The following is a 22,593-nucleotide window of genomic DNA, read 5'->3' as shown; positions in this document are numbered from 1 at the left end:
GCCATATCCTGAATTCTGGATCCTGAATTTTCTGACGGAGTGACCGCAGGCAGTGAGACTGGGCCCGCACCTGTCCTCCACTATCACCCTGAGCACCGGCACACCACAGGGCTGTGTACTAAGCCCCATGCTCTACTCCTTCTTCACACACAACTGTGTTCCTGCATTCGACACCAACACCATCGTGAAGTTTGCAGACGACACAACAGTGATTGGGCTGATCACCAACGGTGATGAAACAAAATACAGAGCGGAAGTGCAGAACCTGGCGGACTGGTGCACACATAACAACTTGTCACTAGACACCTCCAAGACCTCCTCCTTGGAGCTGATTATTGACTTCACGAGGTCACATAATGGAGAATATGCCCCAATCTCTATCTACGGGAACAGTGTGGAGAGAGTGTCCAGTTTTAAGTTTCTGGGCACTCACATTTCAGAGGACCTCACATGGTCCACCAACACCGCTGCGCTGGTCAAGAAGGCACAGCAACGACTGTTCTTCCTGAGGACATTAAAAAAGACTGGTCTGCCCCAACAGCTGCTGACAACGTTCTACCGCTGCACCACAAAGAGCATATTAACGTATGGCATCTCTGTGTGGTATCTCAGCTGCACGGAGGCGGAGAGGAGAGCTCTTCAGCACGTCGTCCACAGAGCGCAGAAGATTATTGGGACACAGCTACCAGACTTGAAGGCCATCTACCTCAGGAAGGCCGTCAGCATCCATAAAGACTCCTCACACCCTTGTAATGGACTGTTCGAACTACTTCCCTCCGGCAGACGTTACAAGGCCTTCTACGCCCGAACCTCCAGACTCAGGAATAGCTTCATTCCCAGAGCTAAGCGGCTCTGAACCGGCCCGGCTGAGTGCCCCCCCCATCCCCCTGGACTGTCTCCCTTGGATGGTCACGTCGCACAGACACATGTGCACTTTTGTCTGTTTGAACTGTTTTGACTATTTTACTGTTCTTTTTACAATCCATGTTCTCGGGGTATCTAAATCTAAATTTTATTAGTTATTTATGTTATGACATCGGATGGAAGCTGCATACCAAATCTCGTTGCGCTTATGTGCAATGACAATAAAATATATTATTATTATTATTATTATAAAAGCTTATCACTGTACTTTGGTACATGTGATAATAAACTACACTCAACCAGTGAGAGAGCGATCCAAACCTCCCATCTACCTCCTCGAAGACTTTCCGATTATCTTTACTCAGATTTTACTGAACTTTATCTTGCACTAAACGTTTCTCCCTTTATCCCGTATCTGTACACTGAGGACAGCTCGATTCTAATCATGTCTAGTCTGACTGGATAGCACACAACAAAAAGCTTTTCACTGTACGTGACAATAGACTAAACTAAACTGACCGTGTGGGGATGGGAACTTCAGCGACTCCCGATAGGACGACAGCTGGAGATAAACGGACAAATGCAACTATCGGTCGATCCAAAAATTCAAGTTCTCCAACGAGAATGTTGGAAGCCTCTGCTCCTGGAGGTATCTTCTTCATAAAGTGCATGTCCACCTAATAGAGAGAGCAACATTAAAAATATTGGTACCACAAAACAAGCACCAATAAATCATACCTGAATAATTGATCATTTTACCTATTGAAAGTCAACTTTAGGCAAACTATTAAATTACCAAGGTCAGCACAATGGCACAGCTGCTGCCTCACAGTGCCAGAGACCCGAATTCGATGCTGACCTCAGGTGCTGTCTGTGTGAAGTTTGCACGTTCTTCCTGTAACCGCGTGGGTTTCCGAGGATGCTCCAGTTTCCCCCAACATCCCAAAGACATGCAGGTTTGTAGGCTATTTGGCTTTGGTGAAATTATAGATTGTTCCTATTGTGTAGGATAGTGCTAGTGTGCGGGGTGATCGCTGGTCAGTGCGGACTCGGTGGGCCAAAGGGCCTGTTTCCGCACAGTATCTCTAAAGTCTAACATTTGTTGGTTAATTAGCTCTGTAAATTGTCACGAGGGTGTAGAGGCTGGGTGAGAAAGTGGGATAATACAGAACTAGTGTGAATGGGCGATCGATAGTCAGGATGGACACAGTGGGCCGAAGGGCCTGTTTCCATGCTGTATATCTTAATCAATCCCACATCCACTACTCAGTGTTGCCATGAGCAAGGTCATTAAATTATTTACATCAAATATTAAAATCCACTTAATTAAAAGTTCCGAAGATAATGGATGGTTATATAGTTAGTTAGAACATAGAACAGTGCAGCACAAGAACAGGCCCTCAGTCCACAATGTCTGTGCCGAACATATCTAAAATATATCTAAAATAATCTTAAACGCCACTATCATAATCTGCCACCACCACCCCTGGCAGTGCAGTGTGTTCCAGGCACTCAGAACCCGCTGTTTAAAAAAAACTTGACCCGCACATCTCCTTTAAATTTTAGAGATATAATGTGGGAACAGGCGCTCTGGCTCAGCGAGTCTACGTCAACCAGATATCATCCCATCCACTGGCACAAACTACACACTCAGGACAATTTACAGAATCCAATTAATTTACAAATCTCTGGAGAAAACGGATGTTGGATGTTTTTTGGGTCCAGACCTTTGTTCTGAAGAAGGGTCCTGAACCACAATCCTTTTTCTCCAGAGATGTTGCCTGACCCACTGAGTTAATCCAGCAGTTTATGCATATCTTTGGTTTAAACCAGCTTCTCCAGTTCTTTTCTTCTAACCTACAAATCTGCACATTTTTGGAATGTGGGAGAAAACCGGAGCACCCGGAGAAAACCCACATTGTCACAGGGAGAACGTACAAACTCCATACAGACAGCACCCGTGGTCAGGATCGAACCCGGGTCTCTGGAGCTGTAACTCTACTGCTGCACCACCCTAAAAGCTCTCTTTTAAACTCTGCCCTAGTACCTTAAAACCATGCATTTTACATTTCCATCTGATAGTTCCCAGAACTCAAACTGAAATTCTTAGAACACTGAACACATATAATTTGATGTGTAGGAATAGTTTGATGTATTCAATCAGTGGAATTAGTATCCTTGATGTCATCCTTTACTGAGCAGAAACATCCTGATTGTTTTTAGCATCACGTCTTCCAGCTCTCAAATAAATGGCATGTGAACATGCAGGGAAAATGTCGCCGTCTTAGTTTTATTTTGAAAGTGGTTAGCTACCTTAAATATGTGTCAGCTGTAAAACCACTCACTGTTTGCAGAACACATCTATAAACCTGCATTCTACAGGGTGAGGGGTGTTCAGATAACTGCAGCTCCTCTTGTTCTTACATAATATGGATTCACATAACTGCTGCTTGATTTATATGCTGTTCCAATCTCACAATCTGCTGCAATGCGTCAAAACAGCAACATAAGGTGGCAGTTACAGCAAAGAGAACATTACATTAGCCGTGCTGGCAACTGTAATAGTCAAAGGTTTACACTGAATTAGGCTAGAAGCAACTAAGCAGCATTCACTTAAGCCAAACATCCCACCTGATTAACTGAACCATCAGCTCAAATCGTTTACAGTTCCTTTTGTAATAAATTAAAATATTCAATCCTTACTCTATTAATCATCTTATCACAATTTGCATTTTCTGCATCTGCAGACCCATTCTTTTAAAAGACAAAAAAAATTAAGCTATGCTTCTCAATATGTATTTTTCAGATGTACAAATAAAATAGTTACAGCTCTGTTTAAATGCATGAATGCTATAGGATAAATATAAAGGTACTGGTTGCTCCACATGCATACTATTGCAGAGAGATTAAACATGTTTATTTGTCAGATGTACTTAATAGGGGGCAGCTCAGTGGCACAGCGATAGAGTTGTTACCTCACAGCGCCAGAGACCCGGGTTCAATCCTGACCTCAGGCGCAGCCTGTAAGGAGTTTGTACCCTTGTGAACAGGTGGGTTTTCTTTGGGTGCTCCGGTTTCCTCAGATATCCCAAAGACGTGCGGGTTTGTAGGTTGATTGGTTTCTGTAAATTAGCCCTAGTGTGTAGGACAGAACTAGTGATCGGGATGATCGCTGATCAGCGTGCTCGATGGGCTGAAGGGCCTGTTTCCATGCTATGTCTCTGAACCAGATCAATGACATTTTAACTTGCTGCAGCTTCACAGTCACATTAACTGAAACATCAAATAAATACACAATAAATTACATTTATTATGTAAGTTGGGAGGTCATGTTGTTGTTATATAAAAAATTGGTGAGGCCACACCAATGTGAGCAGTTTTGGTCATCATGTTATAGGAAAGATGTGGTCAAGCTGGAAAGGGTGCAGAGAAGATTTTCGAGGATGTTGCCAGGACATGAGGGCCTCAGCTACAGGGAGAGGTTGAGCAGGCTAGGACTTCATACCTTGGAGCGCAAGAGGATGAGGGGCAATCTGATAGAGGTGTTCAAAATTCTAAGAGGAATAGATTGGGTAAATGCCCAGTTTTATGCCCAGAGTAGGATAATCTTTTGCCCAGAGTAGGGGAAATCAAGAGGACATGGATTTAACGTGAAGGGGGAAAGAGTTAATAGGAATCTGAGGGGCAACTTTATTTATGCAGAGGGTAGTGGGTGTATAGAACAACCAGCCGAAGGTAGTTGCGTCATGTACTTTCACAACATTTAAGAAACATTTAGACTGGAACATGGATAGAGGGATATGGGCCAAATGCGGGCAGGTGGGACTAGTGTAGAAGGGACATGCTGGCTGTTGTGAGGAAAGTTGGGCAAAATGGGCCGTTTCCACGCTGTACAACAATGAAAATGTTATATGATTCCATGTCTATGAAATTATCAGTTATTCTAAGTAAACCGGACCAAGAATGTGCAAAAAGACATCGGTCAACCATTGTTGGGAAAACCCAGATGTTATCGGGCAACTTAACCATCCTCTCACCAGCTAGAGTGATCCTGATATCCCATCTACCTCATTGGAGTGTCTTTAATTGGACTTTATCTTGCACTAAATGTTGTACCCTTTATCCTTTCTCTGTACACTGTGGACAGCTTGATTTTAATCATGTATAGTCTTTTATTTGACTGGACTACACGCGACAAAAAGCCTTTCACTGTACCTCGGTACACATGGCAATAAACTGAACTGAAAGTAAACAAAGTACATTTTGGTTTGCTACTGAGATATAGTTGTGGTTAGGATTACACAGAGTGGTGTAAGGGCCTGATAGTTGTGGGAAGAAGCTGTCCTTGAACCTGGAGGTCATGGTTTTCAGGCTCCTGTACCTTCTTCCCGGCAGCGAGATGAGAGCATGGCCAGGGTTCAAGGTTCAAGAGAGTTTATTGTCATGTGTCCCAGACAGGACAATGAAATTCTTGCTTTGCTTCAGCACAACAGAATATATTAGGCATAAATAAACAGTGTGGGTGGGTTTTTGATGATATTGGCTGTCTTTTTCAGGCAGCACCTCCTGTAGATCCCTTCGATGGTGGCGAGATCAGTACCCATGATGGACCGGGCAATGTCCACCACTCTCTGTAGATCCCTTCAATGGTGGGGAGGTCAGTACCAGTGATGGACTGGGTCGTATTCATCGTCCTTTGTAATCTCCTTCTTTCCTGGGTATTCGAATTACAGAACCAGACCTTGATGCAACCAATCGAAATGGTATTTACTGCACACTATAGAAGTTCAAGAGAGTATTCGGTATATACGGAATCATCTCAAATTTCTGAGGAGGAGTTTAATGTGACACAAAATGGATGGAAGGAATGAGTTACGTTTCAGCTCAAGACCCATCTTCAGGCTGATAGTCAGTGGAGAGGGTGACACAGAGATAAAGAATGTAAGGTGTGAAAATGAGACATCAAAGGGGACGAAGTTCAAGGAATATGTAGAATAGATCATTGTTAGCTAGGAGTAGATTTTTTAAACGTTGTGATAGAACCTGCCTCAACTACATCCTCTGGCAGCTCGTTCCATGTACCTACCATCCGTTGTGTAAAAAAGGTGCCCCTCGGTTTCCTATCAAAACTTTCCCCTCTCATCTCAAACATATGTCCTCTGGTCCTAGATTCCCCGACCTTGAATAAAAGACTGGTGTGCAGTCACCCTATCTAGTCCCCTCGTGATTTTATACACCTCTCTAAGATCACCCCTCAGTCTCCTGCATTCCAAGGAATAAAGTCAAAGCCTGCACAATCTCTCCATATAGACACAGAGTGCTGGAGTAACTCAGAGGGTCAGGCAGCATCTCTGGGGAAAATGGATGGGTGACATTTCGGGTCGGGACCCTTCTTCAGAACAAGGGTCCTGACCCGAAAAGTCACCCATCCTTTTTCTCCAGAGGTTTGTGGATTAATTGGCTTCTGTAAATTGTAAATTGTCCCTTTTGTGTACGATACTCCCAGTGCACAGGTGATCGTTGGTTGGTGTGGACTCGGTGGACCAAATGGCCTGTTCCCATGCTGTACTGCTAAAGCTTCTAAAACGTTGTACGAGTCAAGTTTTTTTACTCAGAAGTGACATTTCAGTCAGGACCTTTCTTCAGATAGGATGTTTCGATACAAACCAGAATCTGCAGTTCCTTCCTACACAATCTTTCCTTATATTCTTTTAATAATAAACAAGCTTTCATTTATTTTAATATTTTGAACAAAATTTGAGCATTCGACTGTTAGATTGTCTAATGAACAAAATTGTGACTTGTTAGCTCTGTAAGAGTGATAAAAGATTATTACTACAATAAATTGTGAATTAATTTTATTGTGAAATCCAATTCTGAGAAATGCAAATTTAAAATCATTTTCCCATGTTACTTTTGACAGTTAGCAGTGAAGAAAATTCTGATATCTCCACTTGCATCCAAAGGAAAATGACATTAGTTGTTATAGTTAATTTAAACAGTTGGGTGCACAGGCACTAATTAGTTTTCAAAATTAATACGTCAACTAATTGAGCTCAATTCCATTTGCAAAATAACTTTGTACAAAAGGAAGTCATTCAGTTGTACACAGAAGTAACTGCGGATGCTGGCTTACAAAAAAATGACAATGTGCTGGAGTAACTCAGTGGGTCAGGCTGCATCTCTGGAGGATGTGGATGGGTGACATTTCGAGTTTGGACCTTTCTTCTGAATAAAAGGACGTACCTTTATAAAGGAGAAGAGGAGGAATTTATTTGGCCAGAGGATGGTGAATTGGTGGGAATCATTGTCACGGACAGAGGTAGAGACCAAGTCAATGGCTATATTTAAATCGGAGATTGACAGGTTATTGATTAGTACAGGTGTGAACAGTTATGGGGAGAAGGCAGGGGAATGAGGTTGAGAGGGAAAGATAGATCAGCCATGATTGAATGGCAGAGTAGACACGAAGGGCCGAATGGCCTAATTCTGCTCCTATGACACAAACCTATGAGCAATAAACTGACAACAATAAACTGTGAAGGACTGAAATGTGTGGAGGACAGAACTTTAAAGAATTGCAAAGTGGAGAAACTACCAGCAAGTAGGGATGACAAACACCAAGGGATGTGGACTACTACACCAGGTAGAGTAAGGCAAGGCAGGGCACAGACACACAATGTTGGGGCGGCATAGTGGCACAGAGGTAGAGTTGCTGCCCTATAGCACCAGAGACACGGGTCCAATCCTGACTATCTGTATCTGTGCTATCTGTACAGAGTTTACCTGTTCTTCCCATAACCGCATGGGTTTTCTCCAGGTTCCCCGGTTTCCTCCCACACTCCAAACACGTGCAGGTTTGTATTTTAATTGGCTTTGGTAAAATTGTAAATTGTCCTTAGTGTGTAGGATAGCGTATGGGGTGATTGCTGGTCAACACACAGTGAGCCAAAGAGCCTGTGTCCACACTGTATAACTCTAAAGTCTAAAGTAAACAGTACAGCAGAGGAAAAGGCCGTTCAGCCCACAATGTCCATGTCGAACATGATGCCAGGTTGAACTAATCTCCTCTGCCTGCACATGATCCATATCCCTCAATTCCCTGCATATCCATCTAACTATCTAAAAGCCTCTTAAACACCACTATTATATCTGCCTTCACCACCACCCCTGGCAGTGAGTTCCAGGCACCCATCTTTCTCCGTGTAAAAAATAAAACTTGCCCTGCGCATCTCCTTTAAACTTTGCCCCTCTCTCCTTAAACCCATGCCCTTTAGTCTTTGATATTTTCATCCTGGGAAAAAGGTTTTGGCTCTCTAACCCGTCTACACGTCTCATCATCTTGTGTACTTCTATCTGGCCTCCCCTCAGTCACTGATATTCCAGTGAAACATTGCAAATATGAATCTAGTTACGAGCAACCAGGTTCCAGACTCGGCAGGACTTTGTTTAGGCTGCATTTGGATGCAGTTCTGGTTGCACCATTACAGGAAAGATATGGAGGCTTTGGAGAGGGTGCAGAGGATGTTTACCAGAATGATGCCTTGATTAGGGGGGCATTAGCTAGAGGAAGAGGTTGGACAGACTTGGGCTGTTTTCTCTAGAACGCCAGAGGTTGTAGGGAGACCTGATAAAAACACATAAATGAGAGGCATAGATAGATAGGGTAGACAGTCAGAACTTTTTTCCGCCAGGATAGAAAAATCAAATACTAGCTTTAAGGTGAGAGTGGCAAAGTTGAATGGAGGTGTGTGGGGCTTTTCTTTTTACGTGGAGGGTGGTGGGTGCCTGAAATGCACTGCCAGCTGTGGTGGTGGAGGCAGGTACGATTGTGGCATTTAAGATAATTTTGGATTGGCACATGGACATGCAGGGAATGGAGGGATAAGGGTTATGTGAAGGTAGATAAGTAATGGTCTTAGCATCATGTTTGGCATGGGCATTGTGGGCCAAAGAACCTGTTATTATGCTGTACTGTTCCATGTTAATAAGAATGCAGTTTAAGAGTAGACCTTTAGTCTTTAGTCAGGAGGTGGCGAATCTGTGGAATTCATCGCCACAGACGGCTGTGGAGGCCAAGTCAATGGATATTTTTAAGGCAGAGATTGACAGATTCTTGATTAGTAACGGTGACAGGAGTTATGGGGAGAAAGCAGGAGAACACGGTTGAGAGGGAAAGATAGATCAGCCATGATTGAATGGTGGAATAGATTTGATGGGCTGAATGGCCTAATTTTGCTCCAACCTTATGACTTAATCTTAACAGGTATAGACCGCCTGCCCAACTTCACACAAGTAATAATGATAGCAGAGGATGAAGAAATTAAACAAGTGAGAAAGTAAAAATATCCACTTTAACAGATGCCCCACATGAAATGGTATTTACTATTGACACCCAGACCTAGTTTGGCTTGCAGTGAATTGTATTTATCCAAAGCACTTACCAATTGTATCTTATTCACTACCCAGGCCATGCATTGAACAGAATCCAGTAAAGAATGTAATGCTTTGGTTTATTGTATGAACAAACATAAAAGGGGATTAAAATAAGCCTGTTTCGAAGCTTCTTAACATGGGTTGACTTGAAAGTCACATTTGCTAATGGCTCATTTTACTTAAATTGCGATTGCATTGCACATTTAAAAATCAAATCTGCTAAACCTTGAGAATAATATTTGGTTAAAAAGTTCAGATCCATACTTTAATCTACCTAAATGTATACTCTGTGCAAAATAGCGAATGCTTCCCGGTCAAATACAACATATCGGTCTCGTGTTTGTTCAAGATATGGACAGTGCAAGATATGGACATTTAATTCATGCTCCATTAAGCTTAGAAAAATAATTGAATACATGCAGCTCAGTAACTCATACCAGAATATCAGCCCTGTACATTTAAATCTGCCCAAACAACAATGAGGTGGGGTTGACACACAAGGAACAGCAGATGCCCGGAATCTTGAGTAAAGCACAAAGTGCTGGAGTAACTGAACAGGTCAGGCAGCATCTCTGGAGAACACAGATAGGTGATGTTTCAGGTCAGATGTTTGGGTCAAAACTCGAAACGTCACCTATCAACGTTCTCCAGAGATGCTGCCTGACCCGCTCAGTTACTCCAGCGTTCTGTGACTTTGTTCTGTAAACCAACATCTGCAGTTCCTTGTTTCAACTATGGAAGCAAGGCAGCATTTTGGGTCAAGATCCTTCTTCTCGAAACATCATCTAACCATTTTCTCCAGAGTTGCTGCCTGACCAGCTGAGTTACTCAAGCACATTGCATTTCAATTCAGAGCAGTGTTTTTATTTTGGGCATATGTGGAAAAATGTACCTCAACTGCATTTGAAATTCAAATGATTACGGTAAACTTAATTATTTGGCCACGATTAATTTACCAGAAGTGCACGTTTATTTGTGAAAGAGACATGTGTTATAATGGCACAGCATGAGAAATCTGATGTTGAAAATTTTCAATTGGTATATGCAAATTAAGACAGTGTGTAAAAGCAGTGTGATTTGCTATCTTATTTGTGGTGTACATGTAACTCCATGTGAGAAGAGGTTTTATAGCACAGAGCACATGGACCTGCACTATTTGAAATAATGCCTTGTCAGTAACGGTCAGCTTGCAGGGAATGGAGGGATATTGCTCATGTAGAGGCATACAGTATCAAGATTAGTTTAATTTAGATACAAAGAAATGCAGATGCTCGTTTATACCAAAGTGCTAGAGTAAGTCAGCGGGTCAGACAGCGTCTCTGGAGAAAAAGGATGGGTGACATTTCATGTCGGGACCCTTCTTCAGCCCCAATCCCGACATGAAACGTCACCCACCCTTTTACTCCAAAGATGCTGCTGACCCACTGAGTTACTCCAGCACTTTGGGTCTATCATTAGTTTAATTGTCACATGTACCAATGTACAGTGAAAAGCCTTTTTGTTGCATGCTGTCCAGTCAGTGAAAAGACTATTCATAATTACAATCAAGCCTGGTTGACCACCCTATCTACATGTGATGCCACTTTCAACAAAGGTTGTGCCTGCACTCCTAGATCCTCTGCCCTACACCACTCCTCTGTGGACAGAAAGGCCTGTGCTCTGTTCTATGCTTTTGTAAGAACAGTGGGAAAGTATGAATTCATAACGTAACTATACAAGGCAAGTGAATTTGTATGTTTCAGTTGAAAACCACTTTTCTTTTGTTGAAGGTCGTTAGCCAGACGCAGAGTGACTCACCTTACTAAAATCAACCGTGCTGTTCTCTCGACTGACGTCCGTTTTGCCTTCCAAATGAGCAGGAGCGGAGTGTGGGGAGATCATTGGACCTGTTGCACATGAAAGGATTAGAGTCCTCCAGAGTTACGGAATCTTTACAATAGGTTTCAAAGCATTCCAAAAAATATGTATATATCCAGAACTAAATAGCTCATTGCAACAAGCTAGGTTTAAACCTCACAATCAATCATTCACAACAGTGTTTCTGTGATAGAATTTGGGGCAGCACAGTGACACTGCAGTAGAGTTGCTGCCTTACAGTGCCAGAGAACTGGGTTCCATCCTGGCCTCCGGTACTGTCTGTACAGAGTTTGCACGTTATCCCTGTGACCGCGTGGGTTTCCTCCCACATCCCAACAACGTGTGGGTCTGGAGGTTAACTAGCTTCAGTAAAATTGCAAATTATCCCCCATGTGTTGGATCGTGCTGGTGTAGAGGGTGTTCGCAAGTCCGCGCAGATTCAAAGGGACGATGGGCCTGGTTCCACACAGTATCACTAAAGTCTAACGTCTAAATTCATTATCTTACAAAATTACAAAAATGTTCAATAAACAACACACACATGATTAGAAAACAATGATTGCATTGCCCTCGTAATTTTAAACACCCTTAAATTAAAAGGCCATTTATTTTTAGAGAGGCTGCCAAGAACATGGGTTTGGTCTTGATCTCGAACATTGGCTGTGTGGAAGTTGCATTCTCACCATGACCTGTGTATATCTACGAAGCATTTCAATTTCCTCCCCGCATCCCAAAGACAGAAAAGCAGGTTAATTGATTGCTGTAAATTACCACTTACTATACTGATATGGGAAGGTTATCATTAAGATGGAAATAATAGAGAAGATTTACGAGGATGTTACCAGGACTTGAGGACCTGAGCTATAGGGATTTGGGGAGGCTAGGACTTTATTCCTTGGAGTGCAGGAGGCTGAGGGGTGACCTTATAGAGGTGTATAAGATCATGAAGGGAATAGATAGGGTGAATACATAATCTTTTACCCAGAATAGGGGAATCAAGAACCTGACATAGGTTTCAGATGAGAAGGGAAAGATTTAATAGGAATCGGAGGGGCAACATTTTCACAGATGGTGGTGGGTATTTGGAATCAGCTGCCAGAGGAGGTAGTTGAGGCAGGTACTATAACATTTAAAATACATCTTAAGGGTGTCTTTTGATCAAAGATTATGGGGAGGAGGCAGGAGAATGGGGAGAGGGGAGAGGGAAAGATGGATCAGCCATGATTGAAAGGTGGAGTGGCTTTGATGGGCTGAATTGTCTAATTCTGCTCCTATGACCCATGAACTTATGAGCATGACACTTGGACATGGATAGGACAGAAAGAGAGGGATACGAGCCAAAAGGAGGCAGATTGGACTAGTGTAGATGGGGCACAGTTGGTCGGTGTGGGCAAGTTGGGCTAAAGGGAATGTTTCCATGCTGAATGACTCTCTGACTCTATCACTAATGTGTAAAAGTGATGGGAATAAGCAATCAATCACCTGCAGGTCTTTGTGGAGAGGTTTCAGCATGTCTCGAGGTCTTCCCACCAGCTTTCCATAGGCCATAAAGAAACAAGTGAAAGAGCAGAAAGAGTTGGGCCTGTTAGAGGTAAGTATAAAGATGGAAACAAGATACAAAACTCATAAGGACTAATGAGGATATGAACAATAAAAGATGCAAGACAAATTTATAGAAAACGCAAAACAAATGATGAAAATAGAGGACACAAAGTAATAAACCAACTTCTGGCAAGGATAGAAATCGAGCAGAACTTTGCAAAGGTTAAGAGGAAAATATGGAGAGTGCAGTGAGCGGCACGGTGGCACTGCTGCTAGAGCCGCTGCCTCACCGCACCATAGACCCGGGTTCGATCCTGACCTCGGGTGCCGTCTGTGTGGAGTACGCACGTTCTCCCTGTAAGAGCATGGGTTTCCTACAGGTGCTCTGGTCTCCTCCCACATTCCCAAAGACGTGCAGGTTTCTTGGTTAATTAGTCCTCTGTAAAATTGCCCCTAGTGTGTAGGGAGTGGATGTGAAATTGGGATAACGAGGAACTACTGTGAATGGGTGATCGATGGTCAGCATTCAAAACAAATGCAAATATTTTCTAATAAAACTTACCTGCGGGAATGAAGGGGAAATAAAAACTGAAGTAGAATTGACACTGACAATGATCACTTAAAGTTACTACCCTGGAAGATAAGATGGTTGAGGAGAAAAATGGAATTCCCTTTCCAGGCTTGGAGTAATGAAACAGCCAAATCATTAGAGAACAATATAGTAAGCCTTCTACAAGTGCTCTAATTCCCTCGCATATCCAGAAGACATGCAGGTTTACAGGTTAATTGGCTTCTGGAAATTGCCCCTCGTGTGTAGGGAGTGGATGAGAAAGCGCGATAACATACAACTTGTGTGAATAGGTGTGATCGATGTGGAGGTGGTGGGCCAAAGGACCTGTTTCCATGCTGTATCTGTCACTCAATCTATTGGCTTGATAGATAATTATTGTGGATTCATTAGGTAGTTCTAATGATTGATAAAACTATATACAATTACGAGAGGCATAGATAGGGTAGACAGTCAGAACCTTTTTCCCCAGGGCAGAAATATCAAATAATAGAGGGAACAACTTTAAATGAGAGGGGTAAAGGATTAAAGAGATGTGTGGGGCAAGATTTTTATTTTATTTTTTTACACAGAGGTTGGTGAATGCCTGGAACGCACTGCCAGGGGTGGAGGTGGAGGCAGATATGATAGTGGTGTTCAAGAGACTTTTGGATAGACACATTGATATGCAAGGACTGGAGGGATATGGATTATTCTCTGTAAATATTGTCCCTATTATGTCAGGAGTGGATGAGAAAGTGGGATAACATAGAACTAGTGTGAACGGGTGATCGATGGTCAGAGTGAACCGAAAGGCCTATTTAAATGAATCATCTTTCAATCAATCAAAAAGCATAGCCTCTCTGGCCAATGTATCACAAGGAGAATGTGATGGAGAGGATTTGAGAGTTTTTGGTCAGAGTGAAGAATTTTGGTTTCAGTTTTGACTTTCTACTTTCTGTAGAATTAAGTATATGGAATATTAAATCATGACATAGAGTGAATGGATGGGACTTGAAATTCCAAGCAGAGTGGTCAACAAAAGAATGTATATTTGAGTAAATACATGCAAAGATTGGAGTCAGAGAAATAAAATCATATTAACACGGCTGTGGTGAGATGTACAGTGGAGCGCATATTGACTAGTTGCATCACAGCCTAGTTTGACAACTCAAACACCCAGGCACAAAGGAGACACTGCCCGGCACATCACAGGTACTGACCTCCTCACCATTGAAGGGATCTACAAGAGTTGCTGCCTCAAAAACCACACCACCCTGGTCACGCTCTCATTTCACTCCTGCCATTGGGAAGAAGGTATAGGAGCATGAAGACTGTAACATCTAGGATCAGGAGCAGCTTCTGCCTTACTACCATCAGGCTATTAAACACTACAACCTCCAAATAGGCTCCCAACTATATAGACATGGGGACATTATTTTTGACTGTTGTCTATTTATTTGTTCGTTTGGATTCAAAAAATATATATACTGAACTTGTTTTTGTCGTTTATTGTAGGTTTTGCAGAGTAAGATGGCTATATATCTGTTGTGCTGCTGCAAGTAAGAATTTCATTGTTCCATTTCAAGTCATATGACAAAAAAACTCTTTCTCTATGCCGACCAACATGCCCCATCTACACTAGTCCATATTTGGCCCATATCCCTTTCAACTTTTCCTATCCATGGACCTGTCCAATTGTCTTTTAAATGCTGTCTTAGTATCTGCCTGGACTACCACGTCTAGCAGCTCATTCCATATACCCACCACCTTCTGAGTGAAAAGGTTTCAGGCTTCTATTAAATTATCGCTCCTCTCAGTTGAGGCTGAAACTTGCATCGTTTGGCTGGTGCAGGATTAGTTCTTTCTGAGCTGATTGTAGTAGGGGCGGGCAGGGGGTGGGGTGTGGGGAGAAAAGCAGCACAGTGGCACAGCTGTAAAGTTGCTGCATTACAGCGCCAGAGACCTAGGATCAATCCTGACTACGGGTACTGTGTTCAGAGGTTATCTCACCTGGGACCACGTGAGTGTTCTCCAGGAGCTCAGATTTCCTCCCACACTTCAAAGTCTGACAGGTTTGTAGGTTAATTGACCTGTAAATTGTCCCTAATTTGTAGGATAGTGCTAGTGGATGGGTGATCGATGGTCGGCACGGAATCAATGGGCTAAAAGGCCAGGTTCCGTGCTGTATCTCTAAAGAGCTGGAGAAGAGAGGTCGGGCCAGGGTAGAGCCAAGCATGTGATAGGTAGATACAAGCGAGGGGGACTGGATGGGCAGATATGGAGTCAGTGACAAAGGAGACAGAAGAGCGTTATTGAGGGTCGCAGGGCCTCGACTATACCCCGGCAGGGAAAGCCACCAAGCCCGGCCCCTGCTCTCCCCTGAGCCCTGGAGAACCAGAGAGGAGGGCAGAGGGAGCCGTCGACGGCAACGGATGCAAGATCAACGGGGCAGTTAGGCAAACCAGGGGTCTTATCTTCCGCGACCCCCAAGGCTGAAGGTGGCCAGGCGAGGAGAGGGGCGACATTCCGCTGGACAATCCCGACGGAGCGACAGCTGCAACAGGCCTCTATGGCCAGCTGGGACTGTGGAATGGTGCCAAAACTTGGCGACTCGTGTATATGGACTAAGTGACTCAGTGATACTTTACTGTCCCATGTACCTAGGTACAGTGAAATGTTTTGTTTTTGTATACAACAGGTAAACTCATACAACAGGTAAACTCATACAACAGGTAAACTCATACAACAGGTAAACTCATACAACAGACCTCACCTAGAAAGTACACAAAGGGTCACCACAAAGTTACAAAAGTTCATCAAACAGTTTTATCCTCTCTCGCAGCGGTGAACCAGGCCTGCCACCACACATGGCCACAGGCTGCATCCTGCCGGGTCCCCCAATCCTTCTCATCAGCCCTCCCTTCCTGGGTAGCTCTCGGGCTTTTTTAAATTTATTTATTTTTTATTAGAAGCAAACATATTATGGTAAAGTATAGTTACATATTATAGTAAAAAAGACTTTTCATATACATCACTCATACATTATTAAAATTTTCAATTGTCGATTAATTCTGCTTCTAGTGGGGTTTTTTATATAGATAGAGTGAGAGAGAGAAAGAATTACACATATCAAAAAAGAGAAAAGGTGGAATGAATTACTTATAATACGTCATTGGAGATAGGTTCGTAGATTATAAAGTATAACTTTTCATCCAATCCGGAGTTCAAGCTTCAGGGGTTTTCATGCCAGGCCAATCTATCCCTTCAAATAATTAATAAATGGAGCCCGCTCTCAGGCTATTTCTACACAATAGACAATGTGTGCAGGAGTAGGCCATTCAGCCCTTCGAGCTAGCACTGCCATTCACTGTGATCATGGCTGATCATCCACATTCAGTACCCCGTACCTACCTTCTCACCATATCCCCTGACTCTGCTATCTTTAGGAGCTATATCTAACTCTCTCTTGAAAGCATCCAGAGAATTGGCCTCCACTGCATTCTGAGGCAGAGAATTCAACAGATTCACAACTCTCTGGGTGAAAAACTTTATACCTAATCAGGGATTGTATGTAGGTACGGTGCTAATTTACTAAATTGTATGCAAAAAACAAACAAATTTTACTGTACCTCAATAAAGAAGCATCGAAGGATGAGCTGCAAAATGCAAGGCTCTGGACCGAGTGCCAGAAAAAGGGATTTCTCAAAAGCTCTGTGATTTATGCAGCATGAACACAATGGTGTGAACAACTTCCGTCTGTTCCACATATTTTCGCAAAATGACACAAAAAGCTACGTGCAGGATAAGTGCAGGATAAATGATGAATGCAAGTTTTAAAAATAAATGTAAAGTTCAGCCGCTGAATCTGGAATCTAAGGGGTGGCACGGCGGCTCAGTTGCTACCTCACAGCGCCAGAGACACGGGTTTGATCCTGACTACGGGTGCTGTCTGTACGGAGTTGTACTTTCTCCCTGTGAGTTTTCTCCAGGTGCTCCAGTTTCTTCCCACACTCCAAAGACGTACAGGTCTGTAAGTTAATTGGCTTCTGTAAACTGTAGCTGGTGTGTAGGAGAGTGTTCGTGAGCAGTGATCGCTGGCCGGTGTGGACTCGGTGGGCCGAAGTGCCTGTTTCTATGCTGTATCTCTAAACTAAACGCATTTATAATTCAGCTTTGTCCTCAGCACATTGATCTACGTACTACAAGTGTTAGGTATCTTCCATTTCCTTGCCGGTTGTCATTCATCAAATGCCAGCCTAAATAAACTACGGGTTTTTGGAACTAAAACAAACTTAACCTGGAAGCAGGCACACAGAACTGCAGGCCGTGGAATCTTGAGCAAAAGACAAAGTGCTGGAGGAACTCAGTGGGTCAGGAAGCACCAGTGGCGAGTCAGGCAGCAGCAGTCTGAAGAAGGGTCCCGACCCGAAACATCACCTCTCCACATTCGCCAGAGATGCTGTCTGACCCTCTGAGTTATTCCAGCACGTTGTGTCTTTATCTGTGGAGAGAATGGTCAGACAACGTTTCAAGACACACAATTATCATGTTGGCCTTCCTGTTCCAAAGGATTGAAAAAGCACATTAAAAAACACAGACATCTAAAACAAAATAGAATGGATGAAACGAATGGGTGTAGAAATGTTTTTTTTTTTAACTGAACAAAATTAAATGAAAATATAATATTCCTTCCATCATTTACAATTATTACAAATAATGTTTGTTGTGCTTCAATATTTACAATTAATTCAATTTACAAAGGAAATTGCTTATTTTATCATAGGCTCTATTCTCCTTTACGGATTTTAAGCATAGACGCTGGCATCTCACCATTTTTATCCAGGGAATGAGGATCAGAATGTTTCTTCCCAATATCGGCAAAGGATCTCACAATTGGAATGCGGGTGCTGAACTTCTTCTGACTTTGATGATGATGTTGCTTCAGGAGAGCTTGGTGTACCTTTTTACGGATCTCATCGCTTAGTCCTGAGGCTGCTTGCTGGTCCAGGATTAAATCTGTGAAAAGCAAGTTGCAACAGAGTCATTGAGCCATGCAGAACGGAAACAGGCCCTTCGGCCGTGCATCAAGATGCCCCATCCACACTAGTCCCATTTGCCAACATTTTATCCATATCCCTCTAAAGCTAAACCCTTCGTATCCATGTATCCAAGTGTCTTTTACAAGATGTTATTGTACATGCCTCAATTATCCCCTCTGACAGCTCATTCCATACACCCATCACCCCTTGTGAAAAAGGTGCACCCCGCCTCCCCCTCACCCCCCCCCCCCCCCCCCCCCCCCCCCCCCCCCCCCCCCCCCCCCCCCCCCCCCACATAGACTCCATTACACTTCACACTGCCTCAGGAGAGCAGCAAATAAAGTCAAGGACCACCTACACCATTCTCAGTCATTCTCTCCACCCCCTTCTCAACAGGGGCAGAAGTTACGAAACCTTAAAAGCACATACGGCCAAGTTCAAGAGCAGCTTCCTCTCGCTGCCATCAGATTCCCGACCTGACTGTCCATTTGGCAAAGATAAATTCCCAATCCTCCAATCCACCTCATTGCTGTCCTTGCCCGTTTTCATCTGCAGCTTAACACGATATTCTGCAGTCTGCTTATTTTATCTTTTGCACTCTCTGAATGTGGCTGTGCGTGGTATAATGTGCCCAGATACCATGCAAAACAACGTCTTAGTTGCTGTATCTCAAAACACATGACGGTAATAAACCAATACCAATGTTTGTGATTCATAATCCTATTCATTAATTTCATGAATATGGCAAAATTGCTTATTAATAATAATCAACGTTAATAGCTGGCTATACCAGGAGAGGGAACCGTGGTCTGGCCTTCCGCACTCTCATGGTTGGCTATGGGAGGCGGCCCTGGGGACAAAATTGGACGGGCTAGGAACGATCCACATATTAAAGGCAGGCGCGGCTGGAGGCCCTGCAGCAGCCTGGGATTCGCTTGGATCGGGCTCCGCTCATAAGACCTAGAGCGCGGACTAGGCTTTGAAAATAGCGCCTAAACCTGGCGCCTCTTACACGCAGTATCAGCGGACTATTTCTGTACATTTGCTAATCGGAGATTGTGCTTAGGTGTGGCAATATTTTACTGAACTGAATGCCAAAAAAAAAAATTCACGCGTTTGCACACGTGATAATAAAGCACTATTGACCCATCGTTGTCTTTTTATCAACGTTTCCAGCACACAGACTCTGTGTACAAGAAGGCACAGCAACGCCTGTTCCTGCTGAGGAAACTCAGGAGCTTTGATGTCAGACAGGCCATTTTAACAGCTGTCTATAAATCACTTATAGAATCTGTACTCACCTTTAACATCACATCCTGGTTCACCCTCACCTCTGTCAAAGACAAATCAAAGCTTTCCCGGATCATCAATCAGGCAAGTAAAATAACTGGCAAAACTCAAAATCAATTATCAGTACTCCACACCCAGGCAGTTAAAAGGAAAGCCAATCTCATTACACAGGATCCCACCCACCCCCTGCACAAGTCTTTCCAACTTCTGCCATCAGGCCGCCGATATAAAGTCCCCCTATCCAAGAAAAACAACCACAAAAACTCATTCATACCCATTGCCATAAACAGCTTAAATAAAAAATGAACAATGGACAAATTAACCCTGACGCATTGTCACTTTGCACGTATCCACAACTTTTATCTTGTCTATTTTTACAGTTTTTAATCTTTATATTTGCTTTTAAGATCGATACACACTGTGTGTGCTCGCAGAAATCTGTGTTGTATGACTGCTTATCAGCACATTGGCCTGTCTGTATGTTGAGCCACGTCAAAGAAGATTTTCTGTTACTGAATCTGAATCTGAAGCACTATAGACCCATCGTTGCCTTTTTATCAACGTTTCCGTTTAATGTACCTCCGATTTCTTCGATGGTGCTGGCTTTCATGTCCAACAGGACTGTTCCATTGATAATGCAGCTCCTCAGCTCAAACAGACTATGCAACGACAGAGTGGCGACATAGGGTTTGCTCCACCGATCTCCACCGTCCTCCACATCCTCCTCAAACTTCAGCCATCTAATCTCACAGAACAGAAGTTTAAATACATCAACATTTTAAACCATCAGCCTATCAGGTGTCAAATAAAGTTCCTGGGCCATATGTCGTACACAGGTTTGGGGCAACATTCCTACCAGTTCCTCCCACATCCCAAAGACGTGACTATTCTATATTTGGAGCGGCATTATGGCGCAGCTGGTAGAACTGCTGCCTCACAGCACCGTAGACCCAGGTCCCATTCTGACCATGTGCTTCCATGCTGTATCTCTAAACTAAACTAAGCAACTCTACCAGCTGCACCATTGTAATCTTATCACAATCACAATAACAATAAGACTTTATTAGCCCAGTAAGTTTTGCATCATACGAGGAATTTTATTTGCCATATTAAACAATCATTCCAATAAAAAGGAACAGAACATACTAAATACATTTTAACATCAACATCCACCACAGTGACTCCTCCCCATTCCTCACTGTGATGGACGGCGAAAAATAGTTCAATCTCTTCCCGTCTTCGTCATCCCGCGGTCGGGGGCCTCGAGTCTTCCGTTGGCGGGACGATCAAAGTCAGTCCCGAGCGACAATAGACAATAAACAATAGGTGCAGGAGTAGGCCATTCAGCCCCACGAGCCAGCACTGCCATCCAATGTGATCATGGCTGATCATCCCCAATCAGTACCCCGCTTCTGTCTTTTCCCTATATCCCCTGACTCCGCTATCTTTAAGAGCTCTATCTAGCACTCTCTTGAAAGTATCCAGAGAACTGGCCACCACCGCCCTCTGAGGCAGAGAATTCCACAGACTCACAAATCTCTGTGAGAAAAAGTGTTTCCTCATCTCCGTTCTAAATGGCTTACCCCTAATTCTTAAACTGTGGCCCCTGGTTCTGGATACCCCCAACATCGGGAACATGTTTCCTGCCTCTAGCATGTCCAAACCCGTAATAATCTTATAGGTTTCAATAAGATACCCTCTCATCCTTCTAAACTCCAGAGTATACAAGCCCAGCCGCTCCATTCTCTCAGCATATGACAGTCCCGCCATCCTGGGAATTAACCTTGTAAACCTACGCTGCACTCCCTCAATAGCAAGAATGTCCTTCCACAAATTAGGGGACCAAAACTGCACACAATACTCCAGGTGTGGTCTCGCGAGGGCCCTATACAACTGCAGAAACTCTTTGCTCATATATTCAACTCCTCTTGTTATAAAGGCCAACATGCCATTCGCTTTCTTCATTGCCTGCTATACCTGCATGCTTACGATGCATGCATGCTTACGATCCAGCTCACCATGTTAGGCCACAGAGCGACCGGAGATAGGACCCGGAAAACAATCACATCTCCGGCAAGGTAAGAGATTGAAAATAAGTTTCCCCGACCCCCTCCCCCACCCACCACATAAAACAAACCAGAGAACATTAAAACAAATTTTTAAAACACATTAAAAATAACAACAAAAAGACGAAAAAACGGAGACTGTTGGCGATTCAGTTGGTGATTTAACTGATTAAATCTGTGATTAAATCTGTGATTTAATCAGCTAAACCCAGAACAACATTTAAAGATCAGAAGCCGACTTTCACACTTCATTTGTTTAGTGATACAGCATGGAAACAGTCCCTTCGGTCCACTGAGTACACGCTGACCAGCGATCGTCCCATACACGAGCACCATCTCACATAGGGACAATTTACAATTTTATCAAAGCCAATTAACCTTCAAACCTGTATGTCTTTAGCATGTGTGCACCTGGAGAAAACACATGCGATCACAGGGAGAATGTACAAACTCCATACAGTGGTCAGAATCTAATCGAGTCTCTTACACTATGAGGCAGCATCTCCAGCGCTGTGCCACTGATCAGTATTCAGACACACAACACACCTCGCTGTCTCCTTCCACTCTGTATCTTCACCATTATGCATGCAGATCTCATCGAGTTCTGTGAAGAGGTCATGGGGGATATGTTCTTCATCATCATCTTCAATCCCAAGGATAAACTGCACACGCTGGGATGGAGTATCTGAAACACAGTGGAGTAGACACGTTTTATGAATGGATCCTGATGTAGATTGAGAGTGCAGAGAAGATTTACGAGGATGTTGCCAGGAATGAAGGGCCTGAGCTATAGGGAGAGGTTGGCTATACTTTATTCCTTGGAGTGCAGGAGGCTGAGGGGTGATCTTAGAGAGGTGTATAAGATCATGAGGGAATTAGATAGGGTGAATGCACAGAGTCTTTTACCCAGAGTGAGGGAATCAAGAACCAGAGGACATAGGCTTAAGCA

At 43.4% G+C, this 22,593-nt stretch overlaps 1 protein-coding gene across 1 annotated transcript in view; it reads right to left on the bottom strand.

Annotated features, from left to right (window-relative positions):
• The window catches only part of slc4a10a (solute carrier family 4 member 10a), a 123,745-nt gene that overhangs the window by 53,665 nt on the left and 47,487 nt on the right, over positions 1 to 22,593 (bottom strand). The window contains 5 exon segments of the mRNA XM_055638141.1: positions 1,384 to 1,541; positions 11,098 to 11,186; positions 18,080 to 18,265; positions 20,158 to 20,318; positions 22,191 to 22,329. Of these exon segments, the coding sequence (XP_055494116.1) occupies positions 1,384 to 1,541; positions 11,098 to 11,186; positions 18,080 to 18,265; positions 20,158 to 20,318; positions 22,191 to 22,329 (733 nt within the window).

The sequence above is a fragment of the Leucoraja erinacea genome, chromosome 7 (genome assembly GCF_028641065.1).
Source record: "Leucoraja erinacea ecotype New England chromosome 7, Leri_hhj_1, whole genome shotgun sequence".
Taxonomy (NCBI): domain Eukaryota; kingdom Metazoa; phylum Chordata; class Chondrichthyes; order Rajiformes; family Rajidae; genus Leucoraja; species Leucoraja erinaceus.
This window is presented reverse-complemented; position numbering and strand designations above follow the sequence as displayed.